Source organism: Apium graveolens, chromosome 6, assembly GCF_009905375.1.
Source record: "Apium graveolens cultivar Ventura chromosome 6, ASM990537v1, whole genome shotgun sequence".
Lineage (NCBI taxonomy): Eukaryota > Viridiplantae > Streptophyta > Magnoliopsida > Apiales > Apiaceae > Apium > Apium graveolens.
Window position 1 is genome coordinate 45,378,994 of NC_133652.1, and position 25,511 is coordinate 45,404,504.

Consider the following 25,511-nt stretch of genomic DNA (forward strand, 5'->3'; position numbering starts at 1 on the left):
CTAAGTTTTAGGAATTTAAATTTAACTGTTATGAATTATTTCCAAGAGAAGAACGAATATTGAAGCTTTTTCACTAGCTTACTAATGCAAATTAAATATGTTTTAAATCAACTAACTAAAGGTCTAGGGCGATGCAGGTTCACCATATTTACACCAAGCTAATCATAAATGAATAGTAATTCAGTGGGTCAAGTAATTAAAGTAAAAGTTAATCTTTCCCAAGCATTAATACTTTCAGAAATCTAGTGATGCTCCCGCTCTCACTTTCAATTCTTCTATCGTATGTGTGCCTCTAGTGCCTCTGTTGCATACAGATAATCTATGATATTAGCCAATTACAAAGATTAAGCATTAAAACATATCGACTAGAATTACTTTTTACCCATTAAACTACTAATCAAATTAAAGCATATTCATGGTGCAAACATGGCTTCCCTTTGCGCCCTAGAATTAAACTACTCACTCATGCTAAATGTAAAAGCAATAAAAACAATGATGAATTTCAAGTAAAACAGATACTAATAAAACGATAATAGATAGGAATACCTTTAACTTTAGATTAATGGAGAAATCAATATCCAAGTTTAACAAATGCTATGAAAGAGATGAAAAAACTAAAAACCCTAGCTCTGTAATAGTACGTACGTATGTATCTCTGTGTATCTAGCTAATAAAACTCAAGTCCCCTCTAATAATAAAAGTATTTTATTATTCTAATCCAATTATAAGTGAGAATTCTAGACCGTGTAGGATTCTATAATTAAAATTCGTAGCTGTATGTTCTCTACAGTTTCTGGTCTGTTCTTGTTGTATTCTCCTTACTGGACCATCTCTAAATTAAATAAAATTATATGAGCTTCGCGTGGACTGTAAGATCATCAAAAATAGACTTCTAAAACTCAAGATACAGCCCAAACAATATTTGTAGCCTGTGTAGTCCAATAATATGAATTTTCTTCTATTTTCACTCCAAAATTGGACTTTTTGCTCCAAATCCTAGCAAATCTAGAATTTCCTTATATCCTATAATAAAACATCAAAACCTATTAAATAAATATCCAAATCAATGCAAAACACAATAAATATGAGGATAAAAATTATCTAAAAAATATATAAAAATATACTCTATCACATGTAAGTAAAACCAAATACGAAACAATTCAAGAAAGTAAAAAAAAATAACAATCAGTAACGAGATAAATTATAGAGAGGGTTATATATAGGGTCTCAGTTTTACCTTGACCAACAATCAGTAGATCATATTGTACCACCAGTCATAGATCTCTAACCCTTAACCATTAACCACAGTTTCATCTTTTTCTACAAACGAAAAAAACCAGAACACCATTGAACTTGTCACAGATACTCGAAAGATCAATGGGCTCTGAAAAATGATACATATCCCAATCATTAATAGGTATGGTACCGCTAATACCAGTAGAAAATTGACCACTAGGAGTAATAACAGTTCCATTCACCATCACAAACTAAAAGATGATTAGAAATAACAAATAATTTTTTCAAGATTATTGGAAATATACGAGCGATAATGGGACAATTATGTTTGAATTATTCACAAATTTAGGATCATTTAATTAAAACTAAATACAAAATAATTCAAGAAAGTAAGATAAAATAACAATCTATAACGCCACTAAGTATAGAGAGGGATATATATATATATATAGACACACACACGATCTCAGCTTTACCTTTGATCAACAATCAGTAGATCATATTGTACCACCAGTTATAGACCCTTAACCATTAATCACGATTTCATCTTATCTACCAAAAAAAATAAATCAGAACCCTATTGAACTTGTCACGATACCCGAAAGATCAATGGACTGTGAAAAATGATACGAAGCCTAATTATGGTTAGGTACAATAGCGCAGTACCAGCAGAAAATTGACCACTAGGAGTCAGTGTTACATATTTCAGAAATTTGAATTATTCGGTTGAGGTACCGATTTGCGATTAATCGGACAATTTTTTAAAAATCGGATAATTTATCGGCGATTTATCAGAAATTGGTCAAATCGGACAAATATTTTTGACCAATTTTTGAACAATTTATCGGCGATTTTTGAAAAATCGGTTGATTTCTATAACAAAACTAGGAGTAATAACAATTCCATTCGTCATCACGAACTACAAGATAATTAGAATATAACAAATAATTTCTTCAAGATTGTTGGAAATATACGAGCAACAATAAGACAATTTTATTTACAAATTTAGGAACATGTAACTATAATACGAAGCAATTCAAGAAAGTAAGATAAAACGACAATAATAACAACATTATTAATTATAAAGAGGAATATATATCGTCGCTTTAATAAATTAAAAGCTGACTTAAGGAGTCTTTGAGAAGACACGACTACTCTTAAAAAACTATCAATCCGAGACAAAACCATCATAATCGGTTTCAAGAAAGTAATTTTGCCATGATATATTTATTGATAAAGCATTAATTTTAGGAATTTTATCTGCGAACATATTGAAACAAGTTTTCTGAGTTTCCATCATTTTCTAATAATATATATCATATCCGACTGTAGTAGGCGTCACTGTAGTTTGAAAATAATGCAATCTATACTACATTATAAAAATCGAAATGAGCTATAATTTGGTTCAACGGTTATTTTCTAATTTTGATTATTAGAAAAAATAAATAAATATGTTAGGTCACACACTGTAGAAGGGGGTTGAATACAGTGTATACTACAATCAAATCAAATTAAGAACACAAGTATGAAACACAGAATAATCTTATTAATAAAACAGTATTACAATGAAACCGTTCTCTCTCAGTGATGAACAAATATCACGAGAGCTGCTAGGGTTACAATGAATAATATTCTCGATTAAGATAACACATATAGTGTAAACCCTATGCTATGTTTATATAGACACACAGTTACAAGATAATCTTCTAATTGATATCGAATATAAGTCTGCATCCTAAAATATATCAATTAGTTATCTTTTCTTCCAAGTATTCTATTCTTCATAGAATTCTTCTCCATGCATATCTCTTCTTGTTTTAGTCTTGATCTTCTTTCCTTTCAATCAGTCGCCTTCCTTATTCTAGAATATCTTCTTAAGTCCTGATATTATTTCCTGATAAATATCTTCTGATATCTTAAGTTCTGACTTCAGTATAAGTACTAATTTCCAGTTAAGTCCTGATTTGTCCTGTTAGTTAAGACCTGAAAAACTAAACACAAATCACTATTAGACATGACATCACAAATATATCTAACAATCTCCCCCAACTTATAAATTAGCATAATTATACAAGTTCAATATATATTTGATGATGTCAAAAACATTAAGTACAAATGCATATAAGAATTTGACTAGATAACTACAACTCACAGTCCTTGTAGCCTTTAACATCCTTAAAGTATGATATCAGCTTTAGCCTGTATATACTTCAGAATTAACAGTTGTAGTCCTTGACTTGGCTTCAGTGTGTGATCTCTTTAATGTCAGGAGTTGTTCTGAGATAGTTCTTCAACATAGTTTTCTCAGCATATTCAAGTTCATTTTGCATCCTCCTTTTTACATCTTTAAGTTCAACTGTATCTTCACGTGTCTGAAAGATAGCAGCCCTGAGATCATTTAATTTTGCTTTCCTTATTTCCTGATCCAGTCTGATGACATAGGCTTTATCAGACTCTAGATTGAATTCAAGTCCCTTAATACCAAGAAATGTAGTGATTTTGGCGGTATTAGGTTTTATCTCAACTATATCACCATTGTGATCTCTGTACTTAGGATAGTATGGCTTGTCAGACATTACAGAGTATAATTTCTTCTGTCTTTCAATATTAGACCTTATGTATCTGGCAGCACCATCTGTTGATCTGTTCTTCACTTGAAGTAGAAATAACACATGCTGCAATTCTTCAAAGTACTTCAAACGAATAGCATCCTTTCTTATATGGAATACCCTCCCATCTATCATAAAATATAACATGATATCTTATTTTAGCACAGAGTGGTAAACCATTTGTAAAGACTCCAGGTGATTCAATCTTTCAGGAGTTGTTCCCACTCCTGGTTCACTCAAAGAGGTTGGATCAGAGGTAGTATTATTTACTTTCTTTTCTTTAGAACTACCCAATCCTGATTTATCTCTAGCTTCCTTTCCTCGAATAACTCTTGCTTCAAAACCACTTGATGTAGTCTTCAAAGGTTGAGTAGATTGTTGAGCTTTAGTAAACCCAGGTAGTAGAATTTTTGAAGGTTTAACATGAGCAATGTCAGAGGTTTCCTTTCCTTTATCTTCTGATATCAAGACAACTTGAGCTCTGTCAGAGGTTGCTTGCTTCATTGTCATATCAGAATTTACTAAGTCCTAATCTTGAACAACATGAGCTCTGTCAGAGGTTGTTTGAATATTCTTCTTCTTCTTCTTCAAAATCAGACTAGTATCTTCATCAGAATTTACTTGTTCATCCATGGTTGGTAGATAGATTTTTACAGAATCATCAACTTTAGCTTTGCCCTTGAACCTTGGATCTACCTCTATTTGTGATTTGGCTTTGGATTCAAATTTGGTTGCCTCAGAGTTTGTCTTCTCTTTAATCACAATGCCCTTAGACTTGGATTTGACATTTTCTGCTTTAATTTTGGCTTCTTCTTTCTTCAAACTTTTAAAGTCCATTCCTGGATTGTCTTTGAGAAATAGTCTTTTTGAAATTTCTTCATCCAGCTTCTGTAACTTGGGGTCTTAATAGTAGACTGTTGTTTCCTTCCCCTTAAGCTTCAGTGTCTGCATAAACTTCTGTGATTCTTGACTCTCACCCTGTATTAGAACATCAGGCTTAGTCAGAACTTGAATATCAGAACTTTTTCTTCCATCAGCATCAGAGCTTGATCTCTGTGTAGAAGTTCCTTCTTTCCTAGATGAAGAACCTTTGCCTTGACCATGACCTCTACCCTTTTCAGAGTTTCCATGGTCATCATTTCCATCATCCTTACCCTTCAGTGGTTGATCAATTTTGCATTTGGACTTAATCACTTTCTCCCCCTTTTTGGCATCATCTGGTAGAAGGAGAGAGACAAGCAATTCCACAGAGTTTTGGATTTCATTGAGTTGATCTTGTTGAGAAGCTTGATTCTTTAAAATATCAGATATTTGAGCTTGCTGCTTTTCTTGAGTCTTTTCTATATACCCAATGCGGTCAAAGGCTGGTTTAAGAAACCTATTCTTTTCCAATTTGACATTCATGTCTTGCTGAATTAGTGTTTCTTGAATTTTGTTCACCTTAGCGTGAGTTATTGAGTGTTGACCTTGAAGGTGCCTTGTACTCAATGCAGTAACTCTGAGCTGTGCTTTGAAGTCATCATTCACCAGCATCTCATCAGCTTTAGCCAGGTGCTCAGCAAGAATATTTGCAGTAGGAACAAAATCAACTTTGTTCCACTCCTTGATCCATTCTTGTCCTCTTAGAGTTTCACTCCAAGGTACTGGTGCATCCTCTCTAACAAAGTTCTTGATTAGATCAGCTTTGCCTAGAACTTGTTGAGGTGCATGTCCTGAAGGACCAGCTACATCAGCATTTTGATTTGTAGCAGCTTCACCAGTAGTGTCAACATTTGCAGCATCAGAACTTACAGAGTCTGCAGAATCAGCATCCTCTGATAAAATGATAGTATGTGAGGCTATAGATGTTTCAAAATCATCCTTTAAGTTCTGATCAACATCCAAATTTTGATGCTCACCTAATATCTGATCTGTTGGATTTTTAAACACAGCGGGGCGTGGAAAAACACTTTTACACACACAAAATCCAAATAAAAGCATATAAATCGTGAATAAAAATTCGAGAGATCGAATCTAACCTTTTAAATATTAATCGGAGACAACGATCAGAGATCCTTAGCAGTTGCTCCTCAAGTGTGAAGCACTCCACCGGTATCCACCAAGAAAACGACTTTTAGGAGGAGGAGGAGGTGGAGAGAATTTGGTTTTCTGAAACTTTTGGGTTTCTCGGGTTCGAATAAAATAGGGTCTATAATAGTGTATTTATAGGCAAAATTTTCAGCTGAAATTTTCCCATAAATAATATTATTATTATCCCATTTATTATTCTCATTAATAATTAAAACACCTTTTAATTATTAATCCTTTTTCTAAACACTTTAGAAATAATTCTCTCTCTTGATTTAATTTCTAAAAATTAAATCCTTAATTAATAATATTAAGAACTTTTCTTAATTAATTTATAATCAATTAAATCTTATTTAATCAATTATTAAATTTTCCAATTAATTATTTATTTCACAAATAAATAATTATTAGTCATTATTAATTAATTCCTCCACCATAAAATCATTCTCTTTTTATGGTGTGACCCTGTAGGTTCAATATTAAGCCGGTAGTAGAAATAAATAATAATAAAACTATTTTATCATTATTTATATAAATTCTCTAATTTATTAAATATGATTAATTAATTAATCACATTTATTCTACATCGTGAGTGATGCTTTTCAACATATCGCGACTATCCGGATAATATGAATTCACTGCTTAGAATACCAAGAACCTGTCAGTGAATAGTTACCATACAATAAACTCCTTCTACCCTACAATGTCCCGATTAAATACAAGGCATGGATCTCGTGTCAAGCCTATCTAATTCAATCACTTGCTTACCATCTATTATGCGTAGTTCTATGCAAATTAGAAACTCCTTTCTAATTTCATTTACTCTGGCCAGAGATTCCTGAACTAGCATAAGTGGATCAGCCTTGAACATTCGCTTCCTTCACTGGAAGGGGTAGATCCTTTATTGATCATACACTATCTTCGTGTACAAATTCCTATACCCAGAAGAGCCCTAATAATTGTCCCTGGAGACTAAGAACTAAACCAAAGCATAGTTCAGTGTACACAAGATGACTATGATGACCTCAAGTCTAAGGATACTTGTACAACTATCACTAAGCGAACAACTGCTGACACGTGAGTGAACTCCATCAGTTGTTCAGCTGGGCGAGTCATGTTCAGTGAACTTATTCTATAATAAGCACCTACATACTAGCTATAGTGTCACCACACAAATATCTATGAGAACAGACATCCTTCATAATGAAGCAAGCATAGTATGTACCGATCTTTGCGGATTATTAATTACCAGTTAGTAATCCTATGACCAGGAACTATTTAAGTTTAGAGTTATCATCTTTTTAGGTCTCACTATTATGATCTCATCATAATCCATAAAAAGCTTTACTCTAAACTATGGTATATCTTATTTAAACACTTAAATAGATAAAGCCCGTAATAAAAACAAAACAAGTCTTTATTAATATCAATGAAATCAAAACAGATTACATAAAAGTTATTCCTAAATCCTAATTCATGATTGGACTTAGGACATATGCCTTTCAATCTCCCACTTGTACTAAGCCAATCACTCTGGTATCTAATACCCATCTCATCTTTATGACGATCAAAGTGACTTTCAAAAAGTAGCTTTGTGAGTGGGTCTGCTATGTTGTTATGTGTGTCAACTCTATTTCAATACAATACAAGAAATGTTATCGCGCTCCCACTAACCCTTTTGTAGACACATGGTTCATCCACGTTTTTGATAAAATCAAACTCTTTGATTGTCTCATCAAAACGAATGTTCCATCTTTCGAGAAGCTCGCTTTAAACCATATTAATCGCAAGCAAAATCCGAACTGATTTTAACAGGGCTATAGGTAAAAGGTTTCATCAAAGTCAATCCATTGCCTTTGTTTGAATCCTTTTGCCACAAGCCTGGCCTTATAGGTCTCCACCTGGCCATCTGCTATAATCTATCTTTTGTATACCGTATACATAGATTCCATTCTGGATTTCATGGCACTATGCCATTTCTCTGAGTCAACACTACTCATAGCCTCATTATAGGTCACAGGGTCGTCATCATCAAATGATTGACAACTCATTGTCATTCTCAATGACAAGGCCATTTTACCTCTCAGGTTGGCGAGACACTCTCCCTGATCTATGAATGGGCTGTTCCACAAAAGGTTGTTCAGTCAGAACAGGTGTTTCTACTTGATCCGTAGTAGTTTATGCTTCTTGAACTTCATTAAGTTCAATTTTGCTCCCACTGTTTCCTTCAAGGATAAACTCCTTTTCCAAGAAGTTAGCATGTCTGGATACAAACACCCGATGATCGGTGCAAAAGAAATACCCTAAAGTCTCTTTAGGATATCCCACAAAACTACATTTTACGGATCGATATTCCAGCTTATCTGGGTCAACTTACTTGACATAAGCTGGACATCCCCAAATCTTAACGTGTTTAAGACTCGGTTTCCTTTCTTTCCATATCTCATACGAAGTTTGAGGAACAGATTTGGAAGGCACCATATTCAGTAAATATGCCGAGGTTTCCAATGCATAACCCCATAGGAATACTGGAAGATTTGCATAGCTCATCATGGACCGAACTATGTCTAACAAAGTTCGATTTCTCCTTTCAGATACTAATCTGGAGGAGTCCACTGGGAGACTATACCATTTACTTAGAGATAATTTAGAAACACTCCATTAAAGTATTTACCACCTCGATCTGATCGAAGAGTTATGATACTATGTTTGGTTGTTTCTCCACTTCATACTTATATTCTTTGAACTTTTCAAAGGCCTCAGACTTGTGTTTCATCAAACACATATCCGAATCTAGATCTATCATCTATGAAAGTAATGAAGTATGAAAATCCACCCATGGCTTGCGTAGACATTGGTCCACATACATCTGTGTGTACCATTCCTAGCAAATCTGCAGCCCTCTCTCCATGTCCACTAAATGGAGACTGCAGTGCCACTATGAAGTGAGATTTTCATCATCCCTTTTCTTTTATTAGTTTGTTCAATCTGAAGTAAATTATGTCACATATATACAGACCATTATTTAAAGCACCACGTCCATAAAGAATATTATCTCTAAGAATAGAACATTCATTATTCTCAATAATAAATGAAAAATCCATCCAAGTCTAACATGGGAATAATATTCCTCACAATCGAGGGAACAAAATAACAATTATTTAAAACAATAGTCTTGCCCGTAGGCATATGTAAATGAAATGATTCTACATCTTCAGCAGCAACTCTTGCTCCATTTCCCATCAGTAGAATCACCTCCTCTTCTTCAAGAGTCCTACTTCTCCTTGGTCCCTGCAAAAATTGCAGATATGAAAACCACAGGCGGTATCTTATACCCAAGTAGAAATGACATATTCACTTCTATCATGAACATACCTGAATCAGAAGCGGTAGTCTCACTACCCTTCTTCTTCAATTCTGCAAGGTAAACCTTGCAGTTCCTCTTCCAGTGCCCCACCTTATTACAGTGAAAGCAAACAACTTTGCTCTTGGGGTCTTCAGCTTTTGGTGGAACCGGCGTTTTCTCACCCACTTTCTTCTTCTTGGAAGAGTTCCTCTTCCTTTTCTTAGGATTGGAACCTTCACCAATTAGAAGAACAGAACTCTTCTTAGGGGGAAAATTCGATTCCGCAGTCTTCAACATGTTGTGGAGTTCAGGCAGGCTGACATCCAACTTATTCATGTGAAAGTTCACAACAAACTGCGAGAACGAACTCGGAAGCGATTGCAAGACCAGGTCTTGGCTCAGCTCCCCATCCATGGCAAAACCAAGTTGTCCAAGACGTTCAATCAAATTGATCATCTTAAGCACATGGTCATTCACAGATGATCCCTCAGACATCCTACAACCGAACAACTCCTTCGATATCTCATATCGAGCTGTCCTCCCTGCCACATCATACAACTCTTGTAGATGCATGAGGATAGTGTGAGCATCCATATGCTCATGTTGCTTCTGTAGCTCAATGTTCATGGAAGCTAGCATGATGCATTGAGCAACATTCGCATCATCTATCAACTTACGATACACAACGTGTTCATCATTATGTGCATCATTAGCAGGTTCAGTAGGCTTAGGTGAGTCAATCACGTATTCCAGCTTCTCAATCCTGAGAACAATTCTCAAGTTTCGAAGCCAGTCAGCATAATTAGGACCAGTCAATTTGTGAGCATCCAGTATGCTCCTGAGTGATAGTGCAGAAGACATAACGTACAAAGTAAATCTGTAAATGATAAACACATAACAACACTTAGCAAATATTCGATTTCATTTTAAAACACTATATGAATCGGGTCTTTATTCATAAGTGGCTCCCACTAGTTTTCCTAATTTATTCAACCCCCTACATGAAAAATTAAGCATTCATAATGCTAGTGGGAATAGGGATCCTACATTCCATTACACGACCCCGGCTGTAGCACGAACCGCCATGCAATGTTCAATAGGCAGACAACTCTTGTCAATTACATCTCATGTTATTCCCTAATCAAACTTTAGCCTCTTGAATAATTGAGTCTCGGCTGTAGCACGACAAACTCAATATTCTAAGTCAAGTCTAACCCAACATTCCGTACAGTTGAATCAGTCCCCAAAGGCCCACGGCTGTAGCACGTACCGACCTTTAGATTCTTATTCAATGTACACATCTCTATGTAATAGACAAGTATTTCTTATTTCGAAATCAAAGCCCTCGGCTGTAGCACGAACCGACAATGATTCAAAAATAAGAACTACTTTTCTATCATGTTGGAAGGCTATGACCGACACAAGCCCGTTGTATCATTGGCCAATTACTACTTGATATTATTTAATTTTAGAGGGATTATATTACGTTACAATCATAATCATATTATAAAGAGATTCTTCCTTTTAAATTAAATATTTCAAATCAATAATCAATAATCAGACGATTCCCAGATCGGGTGGAGCATTGTCAAGAGGCGTCACTTAATAACCCTTTCTTACAGATAGAAATCTGTTGTTGACAGAATCATCCTTTCTCTCATATCGAAAATTCATATTCAATTACGTGTTTCACAAACACAAGAATCTCATGATTGTATTCATAATATTGTTCTTAAGGTTATGAAACAATTTCACTATACTAGGTTGTCTAACAAACGCCTTATGTTCATTCAAGTTCACCTAAATCTATCATCGCATGATAAACTAAGCATATATCACATATATCAACATGAATAAACATCAAGGTAGCCGTGTTATATCATCTAGCACATAGAACTAAGCAATATACATCTCTATGTATCACATGAAGCATTTAAAAGCAATTTAAACGATCAAAAACAGCTTAAAAACACTTCTGTTAGCTATAAACAGTTCAAAACAATTTCATAAAATATCATATAATATACCATTAGAAGCGTCTCGAAAATACGAATCCAACGGCACTAAAATCACCCCATTCTGAGCTTGCACGCGCCGGCACGCGCCCCGAGAAGTTGTCCCACGCGCCGCCACGCGCACACGCGCTGTCAGGCGCGTGTCAGACTTCCCCCCACGCGCGCCCACGCGCCTCACGCGCCCCTGACCCCTATGCTGACGTCAGCATGACGTCATCTGATGACGTCAGCATGACGTCAGCACGACGTCACCAGCGCGTGTCTTCCACGCGCCGCGCGTGGCACGCCAGCGCGTGAACCCCACGCGCGCGTGGTCGACGCGCGGTCCTGCCCTTTACAGCGATTCGCCGCCGCCTTTTCTTCGCCTCGAACTCCGTGCTTGTCAGCCTGATCTCTGTCTGCTCTCTTTCTTTCCGTGCAGTAGCAGCACAGAATCCATACAACAGATATACAGATATATATACATATAGACAATTATATATATATATATGATTATATAAGATTTATTTACTTATTAAATTACGAATTTTAATTGAAACAACTTCAAAAATTCATAATAAAAAATCTATACATCCTAAAATTATGAAAAAAATACCCAGACGATCTACAACACTTGTAGAACCCAGATCAACATTCAAAATTATTCTGAGAAACGATTTCTCATCAGACAAAATTAATCCATAATATAACTTGTAAAAATCATAATAAATTCATACAAGCACATAAAATTCTGAAATTTTTACCACAGATCTATATGCATACAACCTATGCTCTGATACCATTGTTGGATTTTTAAACACAGCGGGGCGTGGAAAAACACTTTTACACACACAAAATCCAAATAAAAGCATATAAATCGTGAATAAAAATTCGAGAGATCGAATCTAACCTTTTAAATATTAATCGGAGACAACGATCAGAGATCCTTAGCAGTTGCTCCTCAAGTGTGAAGCACTCCACCGGTATCCACCAAGAAAACGACTTTTAGGAGGAGGAGGAGGTGGAGAGAATTTGGTTTTCTGAAACTTTTGGGTTTCTCGGGTTCGAATAAAATAGGGTCTATAATAGTGTATTTATAGGCAAAATTTTCAGCTGAAATTTTCCCATAAATAATATTATTATTATCCCATTTATTATTCTCATTAATAATTAAAACACCTTTTAATTATTAATCCTTTTTCTAAACACTTTAGAAATAATTCTCTCTCTTGATTTAATTTCTAAAAATTAAATCCTTAATTAATAATATTAAGAACTTTTCTTAATTAATTTATAATCAATTAAATCTTATTTAATCAATTATTAAATTTTCCAATTAATTATTTATTTCACAAATAAATAATTATTAGTCATTATTAATTAATTCCTCCACCATAAAATCATTCTCTTTTTATGGTGTGACCCTGTAGGTTCAATATTAAGCCGGTAGTAGAAATAAATAATAATAAAACTATTTTATCATTATTTATATAAATTCTCTAATTTATTAAATATGATTAATTAATTAATCACATTTATTCTACATCGTGAGTGATGCTTTTCAACATATCGCGACTATCCGGATAATATGAATTCACTGCTTAGAATACCAAGAACCTGTCAGTGAATAGTTACCATACAATAAACTCCTTCTACCCTACAATGTCCCGATTAAATACAAGGCATGGATCTCGTGTCAAGCCTATCTAATTCAATCACTTGCTTACCATCTATTATGCGTAGTTCTATGCAAATTAGAAACTCCTTTCTAATTTCATTTACTCTGGCCAGAGATTCCTGAACTAGCATAAGTGGATCAGCCTTGAACATTCGCTTCCTTCACTGGAAGGGGTAGATCCTTTATTGATCATACACTATCTTCGTGTACAAATTCCTATACCCAGAAGAGCCCTAATAATTGTCCCTGGAGACTAAGAACTAAACCAAAGCATAGTTCAGTGTACACAAGATGACTATGATGACCTCAAGTCTAAGGATACTTGTACAACTATCACTAAGCGAACAACTGCTGACACGTGAGTGAACTCCATCAGTTGTTCAGCTGGGCGAGTCATGTTCAGTGAACTTATTCTATAATAAGCACCTACATACTAGCTATAGTGTCACCACACAAATATCTATGAGAACAGACATCCTTCATAATGAAGCAAGCATAGTATGTACCGATCTTTGCGGATTATTAATTACCAGTTAGTAATCCTATGACCAGGAACTATTTAAGTTTAGAGTTATCATCTTTTTAGGTCTCACTATTATGATCTCATCATAATCCATAAAAAGCTTTACTCTAAACTATGGTATATCTTATTTAAACACTTAAATAGATAAAGCCCGTAATAAAAACAAAACAAGTCTTTATTAATATCAATGAAATCAAAACAGATTACATAAAAGTTATTCCTAAATCCTAATTCATGATTGGACTTAGGACATATGCCTTTCATGATCTTCATCATCTAGATTCAGAAGAGGTGTTGTTGGAATATCTGCATTGAAATCAACATCTAAAATTGGTGTTGTTGGTGGAGTATGTTGAGAAATGGTTGGAGCTTCTAAGTACAGGACCTCAGGCACAACCAAGTTGTGAATATCTATTTCAGTACTTGTACCTAGGTCTTCAGAATGTACTTGATCAATGACAGGAGACACAGGAGGTGTAGTCATTCTGTCTTGAGCAGTTTCTTCAGCTTGAATTGGTGACAGTCGAGGTGTAGATTCAGTGGCTTCACAAATTCTGGTTGTGTAGATGGAAGGGATTCAATCACAATTAGCTCCTTTGGGATCAGAGATTCCTGATCCCCTTCCTTAGCTGCTGCTTCCACATCCTCTGAATCTAACTCAACTATGTCCCTGTTAGCTCTTTGTTTTTTCACTCTCTTCAAGGGTGGAGAGACTTTGTGAGCTTTATCATCAGAATGTATCTTTCTAAGCCTTTTGAGGGGCCTAGAACTCCCAGTTTCCTTTGTTTTCTGAGGAGACACTTCCTCAGCTGCTTTTGCAACAGGTTCTGATGTTTGAACCTGTGCCTCATCTTCTGATTCATCTCTCAGAATCATCCTCCTTTTTTTCTGCTGTGACTGAGGTACTATCTTAGTCCTCTTTGCTCTAGAAGAAGAAGGCTGCACTTATCACAGGTTCAGATGCATGAACCCGTGCTTCAACTGTTTCCTCAAATCATCAAAATTTATTATTGACCATTATTAAATCAAAACATTCATCACAGGATAAAGTTAAAAACGATGAAGTAAAGATTAACAAATTGCAATTAAAACATGCACAGTCACATAATTTGAGAACTAAAGACCAAATCTTGCAATTTAAAGGAAATTTCATTAATATATCAGATGAGTACATTTCATGAAATTTATCAATTACATGCAAAAATTACAAGATAGTCCTATTCTAAGAATTCTTAACATCAACAACCTTAGTCCTAGTCTAAGAAGACCTAACGACTAGCTTCTTCTGCTGTTGACGAAGAGCACTGCAAGACGGATGATCCGTTCTTGCTGACGAAAAGCTTCTCTCCTTTCCTCTTCCAGACGATCACAATGGAGATGATAGTCCATATAAAAGAACAAGAGGTTTGTGTGAACCTCTTGTGGAACTGAGTTCCAGATCTCTTCAGGAATGATAGTTACATGCCACTCCTGTCGCCAATCATCACAACTCCACTCGATATAAAATTATCATAGTTCAGGAGCAAGTTGAAACGAACCATATTTTTGATGAGTATGTAAAAAGAGTGAGTTTGTGAGAAAATGGAAGATGTATTGGCTGGAATGAATAGTTGGTTTAAATAGCCAATAGAATACCAAGAGAAGCGAGGAGTATTTAATAATTACAAGTAAAAATAATGATACCTCGTCTCCCTAGACTAATGTGTAATAATAACAGTCAGTAAAAGATCTAAAGCCGGAGTTAATGGCCACGGGAAATAATTAACAATTACTGTGCACATGTAGGTTTTCAAGACATACGCGTTAACCACTAACCCATAATGATTATGACTGATTTATCTCACATAAACCAATATTCTGATAAAATATAACCGTTGAAGTATTGACCAAAAATAAATCAAGTAAATAAATACTGTCACATCAGCATCAGATGTTGATTTTTATCATAACTTAAAAGTCATCAGAATATTGCTTCTTTACTCAAAAAGTGAATGTTTATTTCTGTAATTCTTCACACAAAAACTGATAAGGTTTCAATAGAACTTAATCATCAGAACTTCCATCAGAACTTGTCCTCAGAATTTATGCAATTAACACTTAAACTGCTCATCTAAAACAACATTGATCACCACAGTAATTTTCATCATTCATATGGAGTGTAAGTGTGTGCTTTAAGCTAAATATCAGACAAAGAGTAAAGTCTGATTCACTTCAGTACATCTTAGAAATAAGGCAAAACTAAGAACTTTGCTTAAAACCTGTCATTAGTCTGAAGTCTACTATAGAATGAGTTCATGCATGAGTCCACCTCAACTGTTTTGTGCTCATTTTATGCATCTTTTGAAATTCCTTTTTATAGTGGCTTCTCAGTGTAAGTGAGTCACGACTGCTTATCATAATTTATGCTATTATTAGAGTATTTCTCCAGTAATCAGAGAATGTGAAAAGTCACCAAGAAAATTTTATTTTGCTTTTCTAATGTATATTACTTAATACCAGCAATGCACTTGGGTCTTCCCTTCTTCATACATTTTTCTCTAGATCTCAAAGGAGTACCTGATATTTATTTTTTATTTTTTTCTTTTGATAAGTGAGGCTTATCAGCACTTAGTACATCCATAAGATTTACAAACATCAGAACTTAACAAATAAGAAGCACCATTCTAGTTTTTGACTTAGTAATAAGATACACAAAGTAAACCTAACCAAGCTCAATATCAGAATTTGCTTGTGTTAAAAGATTTCCACATAAACAGTTACTTCAAACATGGGATCTTTAGTATATTAGAGACTACTAGGTCAGCATCTAGCACAGTTATCCTCATTGGATTGAATAGTCACAAAAACATTCATATCACTATCAGATTTTAGAAATTCACATCAGACAACAATCAGCACTTAGTAAATTTCAATTTAAGCACAGATTACATAAAGATAGTAATATCTGTAAATACTGATCATAAAGCCTGATTTATCAGAACATAAACTAAGCAGATTTAGAGAAAGAACCTGAAACCATTCCAAGTTCATTTACCAATCTTGTAAAAGTAGCTTCATATAGTGGTTTTGTGAAGATATCTGCTAGTTGTTGATCTGTTGGAACAAAATGCAATCTCACTGTACCTTCCATCACATGTTCCCTTATGAAGTGGTACCTAATGCTGATGTGCTTTGTCATTGAGTGCTGAACTGGATTACCTGTCATAGAAATAGCACTTTGATTATCACAGTAAATAGGGATTTTAGAAAATTCTAACCCATAATTCATCCAAAGAATCTGTGCACAACAGCTTCCTGCAGCAATATACTCTGCCTCTGCAGTTGATGTGGAAATTGACTTTTGTTTCTTGCTAAACCAAGAAACTAATCTGCCTTCAAGAAATTGGCAGCTTCCACTTGTGCTTTTCCTGTTAATTTTGCACCCTGCAAAATCTGCATCTGAGTAACCTATTAGCTTAAAGTCTGATTCCCTAGGATACCACAATACCAGATCAGTTGTACCCTTAAGGTACTTGAAAATTCTTTTCACAGCTGTTAAGTGAGGTTCTCTTGGATCTACTTGAAATCTTGCACAAAGACAAGTAGCATACATGATATCAGGTCTACTTGCAGAGATAGAGTAATGAGCCAATCATACCTCTGTAATCAGTAATATCTACTGATATACCAGTATCCTTATCCAATTTTGTTGCAGTGGCCATAGGAGTAGATGCACTTGAACAGTCTTGCATTCCAAATTTCTTCAACAAATTTCTGGTGTACTTAGATTGACAAATAAACGTTCCATCTTCATTTGGCTTGACTTGAAGGCCCATAAAATAGCTAAGTTCTCCCATCATACTCATTTGATATCTTGACTGCATTAGCTTGGCAAACCTATTACAAACTATGTCATTTATAGAACCAAAAATAATATCATCAACATATATCTGCACCGAAAGTAAGTCATTTCCATGGTTGAGATAGAATAAAGTTTTGTCAATTGTCCCTCTGCTAAAACCACTTTCCAGAAGAAACTGAGCTAATGTCTCATACCATGCTCTTGAAGCTTGCTTAAGGCCATAAAGTGCTTTATCAAGTCTGTAGACATGATGAGGAAATTTTGAATCTACAAAACCTGGAGGTTGTTCAACATATACTTCTTCTTCCAATTCTCCATTAAGAAAAGCATTTTTACATCCATTTGAAAGACTGTAAACTTTTTATGAGCAGCATAAGCCAAAAATATCCTTATGGCTTCCAATCTAGCAACTGGTGCAAATGTTTCATCATAATCAATTCCCTCATGTTAAGAATATCCTTTTGCAACCATCCTTGCTTTATTCCTTATAATTATGCCATTACTATCAGTTTTGTTTCTGAACACCCATTTTATACCAACAACTGATATGTTCTTTGGTCTTGGCAATAGGGTCCGGACTTCATTTCTTTCAAATTCATTTAACTCTTCCTGCATTGCTTACACCCAATCAGCATCTTGAAGAGCTTCTTCCACTTTCTTTGGTTCAGCCTGAGAGAGAAAAGAATAATAGAGACATTCATTTGATGTTGTTGTTCTAGTTCTAATACCTACTTCAGGATCTCCAATAATCAAGTCAGGTGTATGTGCTTTAGTCCACTTCCTTGCAGATGGAAGGTGATCTCTAAAACTGGATGCTCCCCCATGATCCATGATGTCTCCATCAACATTTTCTGATGCTGCCCCTGAAATTATGCTCTCTGAGTTGGATTCTTCAGAATTTGAGTTTCCAGAATTATCAGAACTTGGCCCATCAGAACTTCATGAATCAGAATTTGAATTTCCAGAATTATCAGAAGTTGGCCCATCAGAACTTGATGAATCAGAACTTGAAGAGCCTGTTCTAGGTTCTGATGCTTCTTGAGATGTGGTTGGATCTTCAATATGCTCCCCCTGTACAGGTGCATTTTCCTTTGACGTAGTCACCACAGTTTCAATAACATCAGAGTTTAACCCATCAGAGTTTGCAGTATCAGGATTTAGACTATCAGAATTTGCAGAATTAGAATTTAAAACTTCATTCTCAAATCTCAGCTGATCATGATCATTGAAATCTTCAAGTCCAGTAATCTTTTTATCATCAAAAGAGACATTGATAGATTCCATGACAACCCTTGTTCTTAAATTATAGACTCTGAAGGCTTTTATGGAAAGTGGATATCCAACAAAAATTCCTTCATCAGCTTTTAGATCAAATCTGGATATCTGTTCAGGATGAGTCTTAAGAATAAAACACTTGCATCCAAATACATGAAAGTACTTCATATTTGGCTTCTTTTTCTTCACCATCTCATATGGTGTCTTTCCATGCTTATTGATAAGTGTTGCATTCTGAGTAAAACAAGCAGTCTGCACAGCTTCAGTCCAAAAGCAGGTTGGTAAGTTTGTTTCATCAAGCATAGTTCGTGCAGCTTCAATAAGAGTTCTATTCTTTCTTTCAACAACTCCATTTTGTTGTGGAGTTCCAGAAGCAGAGAATTCCTGCTTTATTCCATGGTCTTTGCAGAACTCTTCCATAATCAAATTCTTGAACTCAGTGCCATTATCACTTCTTATGATTTTCACAGAGTCTTTGACCAATTTATCCAGTTGTTTGACATGATCAATCAAGATAGATGCAGTTTCACTTTTTGTGTGCAAGAAATACACCCATGTGTATCTGGTAAACTCATCTACTATGACAATAGCATATTTCTTCTTTGCAATAGACATGAAATTCACTGGACCAAATAGATCAACATGTAGTAGGTGATAAGGCTCAAGAATTGAAGATTCAGTCTTGCTCTTGAATGAAGATTTTCTTTGTTTTGCCTTTTGACATGAATCACAAAGGCCATCAGGAGCAAATACTGATTTTGGCAGTCCTCTCACAAGATCTTTCTTGACTAGTTCATTTATATTATTGAAATTTAAATGAGAGAGTTTCTTGTGCCAATCCCAGCTTTCTTCAATTGATGCTCTACTTAACAGACAGATTGCAGAACCATCAGAACTTGTTGAAAGCTTGGCTTCATAAATGTTACCATGCATGTATCCCTTTAGAACAACTTTGCCTGTAGATTTTTTTACAACTTCACAGTGTTATTCAAAGAAATCCACATGATAACCACTGTCACAGATTTGACTAACACTCAACAGATTGTGTTTAAGTCCTGAGACTAGAGCTACTTTTTCAATGATGACATTCCCAAGGTTGATATTGCCATATCCCAGGGTTTTTCCCATGTTGCCATCTCCATAAAAAACTCCTGGGCCAGCTTTCTCCATAAAGTCTGATAGCAGGGCTTTATTTCCAGTCATATGTCCTGAACATCCACTGTCCAGAACTAGGATGTTCTTCCTGTTGCCCTGCAATCACAAAGACCACTAATGGTTAGTTTTAAGGACCCAGACTTGCTTGGATCCTTTGGCCTTATTAAGTTTGTTAACATTTGCAGCGGATTTAATATCAGAGTTTATGTCAACATTTTTCTTATTAGAATTTACAGTATCATACTTTGCATCAGAACTTACACTAGAAGGAATAATGTTAACTTTCTTTAAAGAAGGTTTTATTTGATAATAATCATAGTACAAACTATGATATTCCTTACAAGTATAAATGGAATGCCATAAACTACCACAATGAAAATAAGGATTTTGTGGCTTAAACCTAACAGACTGACTCTTAACTCCTGACTTATAAAGTAAGGAGTTTATATTCTTATTCTTCCTGCAAAAAGAAGCCAGATGGTTAGAATTTTCACAGTTATAGCATTTCTTTCTAGGAGCATTAGGAACAGGCATATAATTATTGCTTTTATTCACACCTTCATTTCCATTCCTATTTTTCCTAGGTGGCTTTACCTTGTTTGCATTCTTAATCTCTTTCAGCTTATACTTAAGCTGCTTCTTTGTCATTAAGCCTGTGTTAACTTTAGTTGGTTTATCCTGTTTTAATTTGTCAGAAGTTGACTCTGCCTTAACTTCTATCTCAATATCTTCCATCTTTTCAGAATCAGACTTTACTGTTTTAGCTACAAACTTAACAGGATTTACCTTTGGCTTATTAGTCTGTTTAACAATAATTGGCTTAACTCGTTCAGTTCCTGTTTCACTTTTATCATCTCCATAGCCTAAGCCCTCTTTCCAGTTTCCACTACTTAGTAAATTCTGAGTTGTTCTGCCAGAGTTAGTCCAAGTCCTGATAATCTCTCTTTCCTTTTCTAACTCATTTTTTAGAGATTGATTCAATTTTAACACTTCATCTCTAACATAAAAAGTATCATCTCTTTCTTTCTGAGTTTGATGGAACATAACTAACTCTTTTTCTAAATAGTCATTCCTTTTCTTAAAAGCCAGATTTTCTGAAGTTAACCTATCACATGTTAAAGTCTGATCTCTATAGCTAATGAATATGGTTTTAAGATAAGATCTCAACTCAGTAATATCATCAGTATGAAAAGCATAAGTTGTTTGAGGTACCTTTAACTCAGCAGCTTCAGAACTGCTATCAGCATTTGCCATCAAGGCATAGTTTACCTCATTTTCAAAATCTGAAGTCTTTGTCAAGCTTTTCTTCTTTGTGACAAGTGCCTTGCCTTTGTCACCTTTTCCTTTCTTGCAATCAGGAGATATGTGGCCTTTCTCACCACAATTGTAGCATTTAACATTTGAGTAATCTCCTCTGTCAGACTTTCCTGTTTTGCCTTCAGATTTTCTGAATCCCTTCTTATCAGAACTTCCACTTTTCCTGGAAAACTTCCTTCCCCTTCTAAATTTCCTGTAGGCTATCTTTGTGATACCCTTCACCATAAGAGCACACAATTTCATCATCTCTTCATCAGCATCCATCTCAGATAGACTTTCAGTTTCTGAATCATCATCACTATCAGAACTTGATGATTCAGTATCAGACTTTGTGATGAGAGCCTTTCCTTTGCCTTTCTTTGAGGCAGCCACTTTGGGAGATTCCTCCTGAGCCTTAAGAGCAACTGTTCTTGACTTTCTCCCATGCCTCTTACTTCTTTGATCCATCTCAAGTTCATGAGTTTTGAGCATACCATAAATTTCATCAAGAGCATAGTTATCTCTTATAGTAGTTTCCTTCAAATCCCAACTTTCAGGAAGAGCGAAAAGGAATTTAAGATTAGTATCATCAAGATCATATTCCTTATCCACCAGTGACAGATCATTCAAGAGTTTGACAAATCTGTCATATAAACCAGTTAATGACTCATCGGGTTTTGAGTCAAAGTGCTCATACTTTTGAGTGAGTATAGTCCTCATGTTCTTCTTAATTGCATCAGTTCCCTGGCATCTTGTTTCCAAGGCATCCCATATCTCCTTTGCAGTCTTGCAGTTAATTACCCTGTTTGACATGACATTATCAATGGCACTATGCAGCAAATGCCTTACCTTTGCATCCTTGGCAATAGATGAGATATCTTCAGCTGTATATTCACTTTTCTCCTTTGATACAGTCTGTGCTGGCTGATCTGCAACTACAACAGAGAGCTTGGTTGGCTTATGTGGTCCTTCATTAATTCTGTCAAGGTATTCTGGATTTGTAGCTTCCAGAAACATAGTCATCCTCACTTTCCATATGGGATACTCAGAAGATTTCAGCATAGGAACCCTAATAGTCTCATATCTTTATGAATTTGAGTATTTGGAGTTTCTTCAGTTTTGGTGGGCTTGGTTGGAGTTTGTTCTTCTTCAGACATGATTGTTTTGGATCTTTACTGTATATGTGTTAACAGATCTGCTTTGATACCACTTGTTAGGTCACACACACTGTAGAAGGGGGTTGAATACAGTGTATACTACAATCAAATCGAATTAAGAACACAAGTATGAAACACATAATAATCTTATTAATAAAACAGTATTACAATAAAACCGTTCTCTCTCAGTGATGAACAAATATCACGAGAGCTGTTAGGGTTACAATGAATAATATTCTCGATTAAGATAACACATATAGTGTAAACCCTATGATGTGTTTATATAGACACACAGTTACAAGATAATCTTCTAATTGATATCGAATACAAGTCTGCATCCTAAAATATATCAACTAGTTATCTTTTCTTCCAAGTATTTTATTCTTCATGGAATTCTTCTCCATGCATATCTCTTCTTGTTGTAGTCTTGATCTTCTTTCCTTCCAATCAGCCGCATTTCTTATCTGAATGTCTTCTTAAGTACTGATATTATCTCCTGATAAATATCTTAAGTTCTGACATCTTAAGTTCTGACTTCAGTATAAGTACTGATTTCTAGTTAAGTCCTGATTTGTCCTGTTAGTTAAGATCTGAAAAACTAAACACAAATCACTATTAGACATGACATCACAAATATATCTAACAAAATATTATTATATATCCGCTAAACTACTAAATTAATAAATTACTACACACATAATCTACTTATTCTAATAAATTACAACCACAACTTATCCTATTATTAAAAAAACAAATAAATAAAGTTATATATCCGCTAAATTACTAAATTGTTAAACTAATATATATAATATACTTATTTAACTAAACTACGACCACATGTTATTTTATTTTATTTTTAATTTATTATTATTATATATTTATATAAATATTTAAAAATTATAAGATGAAAAGATAAATAAAAGTTTCAAAATATTAATGAGAACTGTGTATCGCACGGGATTTAAGTTAGTAAGGAGCAAGTAACATTTACGAGATAATTTATCAAGTTAATTACAGACAAATTACAATGAAGGGGAATCACAGGGGGACCGACATAATTTGCAGGATGCTTGTCGTTGACATGATAATTTTCCAATTTGTGATAGTTTGGGGCCTTTGGGCCTTGATTTGAAAGTTCGTTATCAAAAAATTGAGAGTTGCATGCCCATAGGCCTATACTAGTAAGTCACGTTATCCTCGTGTCTGTGCCGGGAGATCACGAAACTTAAAACCAGAAGTCCAGAACTATGACACTTCGTTAATTATAATGGATGGAATGCGTGTCAAGGGACCCTCTCCATTAAAATATAGTCCTCATTGCTTCACTATATCAAATTCTAAAGCTCCAGGCAACGGGAAATTATTATGCATCACTGTTCTTTTATAGTTTTATCTGCACTCGTTGTTGAACAATTGATTTCAAAAGCAAAAGGGAAAAACAAAAAGTAAAAGGAAAAAACATAGTGTTTATGTCTGCTTGAACTCTCTCAAATTATCCGATGATGTAGCCAAGTAAGTTTTCAAAATGAGCCAAGAAAGAGTCTAATTAAATGTTTACTATATGTACACACATTTTGTCATTGTTCATCGCCTACTCTGCTTTTAAGCTACATGTCATTGCTCATGTTTCATTTAAATTGGGACAACTATGAGGCCAACCAGATTGTGTCGGTTCCACGGCAGTGATAGTAATGGAGTCACAGACCTCTCTATATGTATTCCGATACACAAATCGTCCATTTTTGTATCGTTCTTTCAATTGTGACCCGTAAAAAATCCTCAAAAAATCCTCGGAGATTCAGCCAACCATTCAATCTGCTAATAACTAGTCACATTAAATTCTGTTTTAGGACCCAGTATAAAATCAAAGGGTAGATTGTCCCACCCATGATAGTTTTAGATCAGTGATCAGGCCCCAATAGAAACTGCAAGGATATTATGTACTGAAAAAAGGACAGTAGCCACAGAGACTCACAGTACACTGGTCTCACTTAATTTTATGCTTTTTAAAGTGAATGCCACACCATATATTCCACCGTGAGTATCATTGAACTCACTACCAGTTGATCTATAGAGAGAAAGAGAGAGTGTTTTCATAATAACACACTTCCATTTCAAGCATGGACTTTAACTACATCACAGTACGTAGCTGGTACCAACAACACTAATTAATACAACTGGCACAAGAAGTGTCCAGCTCCATAATAATCTAAATTCTTCTTCTTCTAAAACATTTCACAGCACATATATATTGAAAATCACACTTAATAATTAAAATTCATTCCATGTAACAAAGAACACAAAAGCTCAAGGATTGAATTGCTCATCTTGGATCTCCGGAAATTCCTCTTGATTCCCATTGTACCCTTCCATGAAATTGTTAACTTCATAAGAGTTCTCATTGTTCCCGTATCGACCTTTAAACGAGTTTCCATAACGGCCTCTATTGTTGTCATACTCGTTTCTTGAGTTAAACGCTCTCGCATTCTCATTCTGATTATTATTATAATTATTAAGATTCTTATTCTTTTCACTATCAAGGTCATAGTAATACCTTCCATTCTCCATGACCCTTGTGTCGCTCATTCCATGCTTCTCATTGTTGTAATTGTTACCATTAGTCAAACCTAACCTTGCTTCACCAATGCCATGCTCCCTATTTTTGTACATATTTTCATTATTAAAAAAATTGCTGTTGGTGATCGGAGTGGTGTAGGCATTATCCATAAACCTTGTGTTACTCATGCCTTGTGGCTTCGTTACATAGACATCGTTGTCGTAGAATCGATCACCATTGTTGTTGTTTGTGACGGGTGTGGTGTAGGCATTTTCCATGAACCTTGTGTCACTCATGCCTTGTTGCTTAGTAACATAAGCATCACTGTTATAGTATTGATCGCCATTATTTGAATTAGAGGACAACTCTTTGTTCATGTAACTAGCATCATTGTTGTAGTACAGGCCATCGACTAAATTAGGGTTGCTCCCTTTGTTGTAAGGATTTTCTGTTTGAGTTTTGTAAGGGAGATTTTCAGTGGTGGGAGGAAGCTGGCCAGACTCGTGACCGTAGAGGCCATATCCCCCTGAGGTTTGTTGGTTTTGGGGGACAAAGTTTGGCTTTTGTTCTGGTTTGTTTAACGGTTCTTGTTCTTTTGTTGGAAGAACTTCTTTAGGAATGTTGTTACTGGTGACTTTGCTAAAGAACTGACTGTCTCTTGCATGAACATGAAGAGAAGCTAAGAGGGCAAGGAGGAGAAAAATTGAGCAGGTGGCAGAGGATGCCATGAGGGGTTGCAGAGATATTATTAGCTATCTTGTTGCCGAACTATCATCA

The 25,511-nt window shown here is 35.1% G+C and overlaps 1 protein-coding gene across 1 annotated transcript; it reads right to left on the reverse strand.

Annotated features, from left to right (window-relative positions):
• Positions 1-24,246: 24,246 nt before the first annotated feature.
• Positions 24,247-25,511, reverse strand: LOC141668746 (uncharacterized). The gene has a single exon (XM_074475744.1). The coding sequence runs from the start codon at positions 25,460-25,462 to the stop codon at positions 24,485-24,487; it is 978 nt and encodes a 325-aa protein (XP_074331845.1). The 5' UTR covers positions 25,463-25,511; the 3' UTR covers positions 24,247-24,484.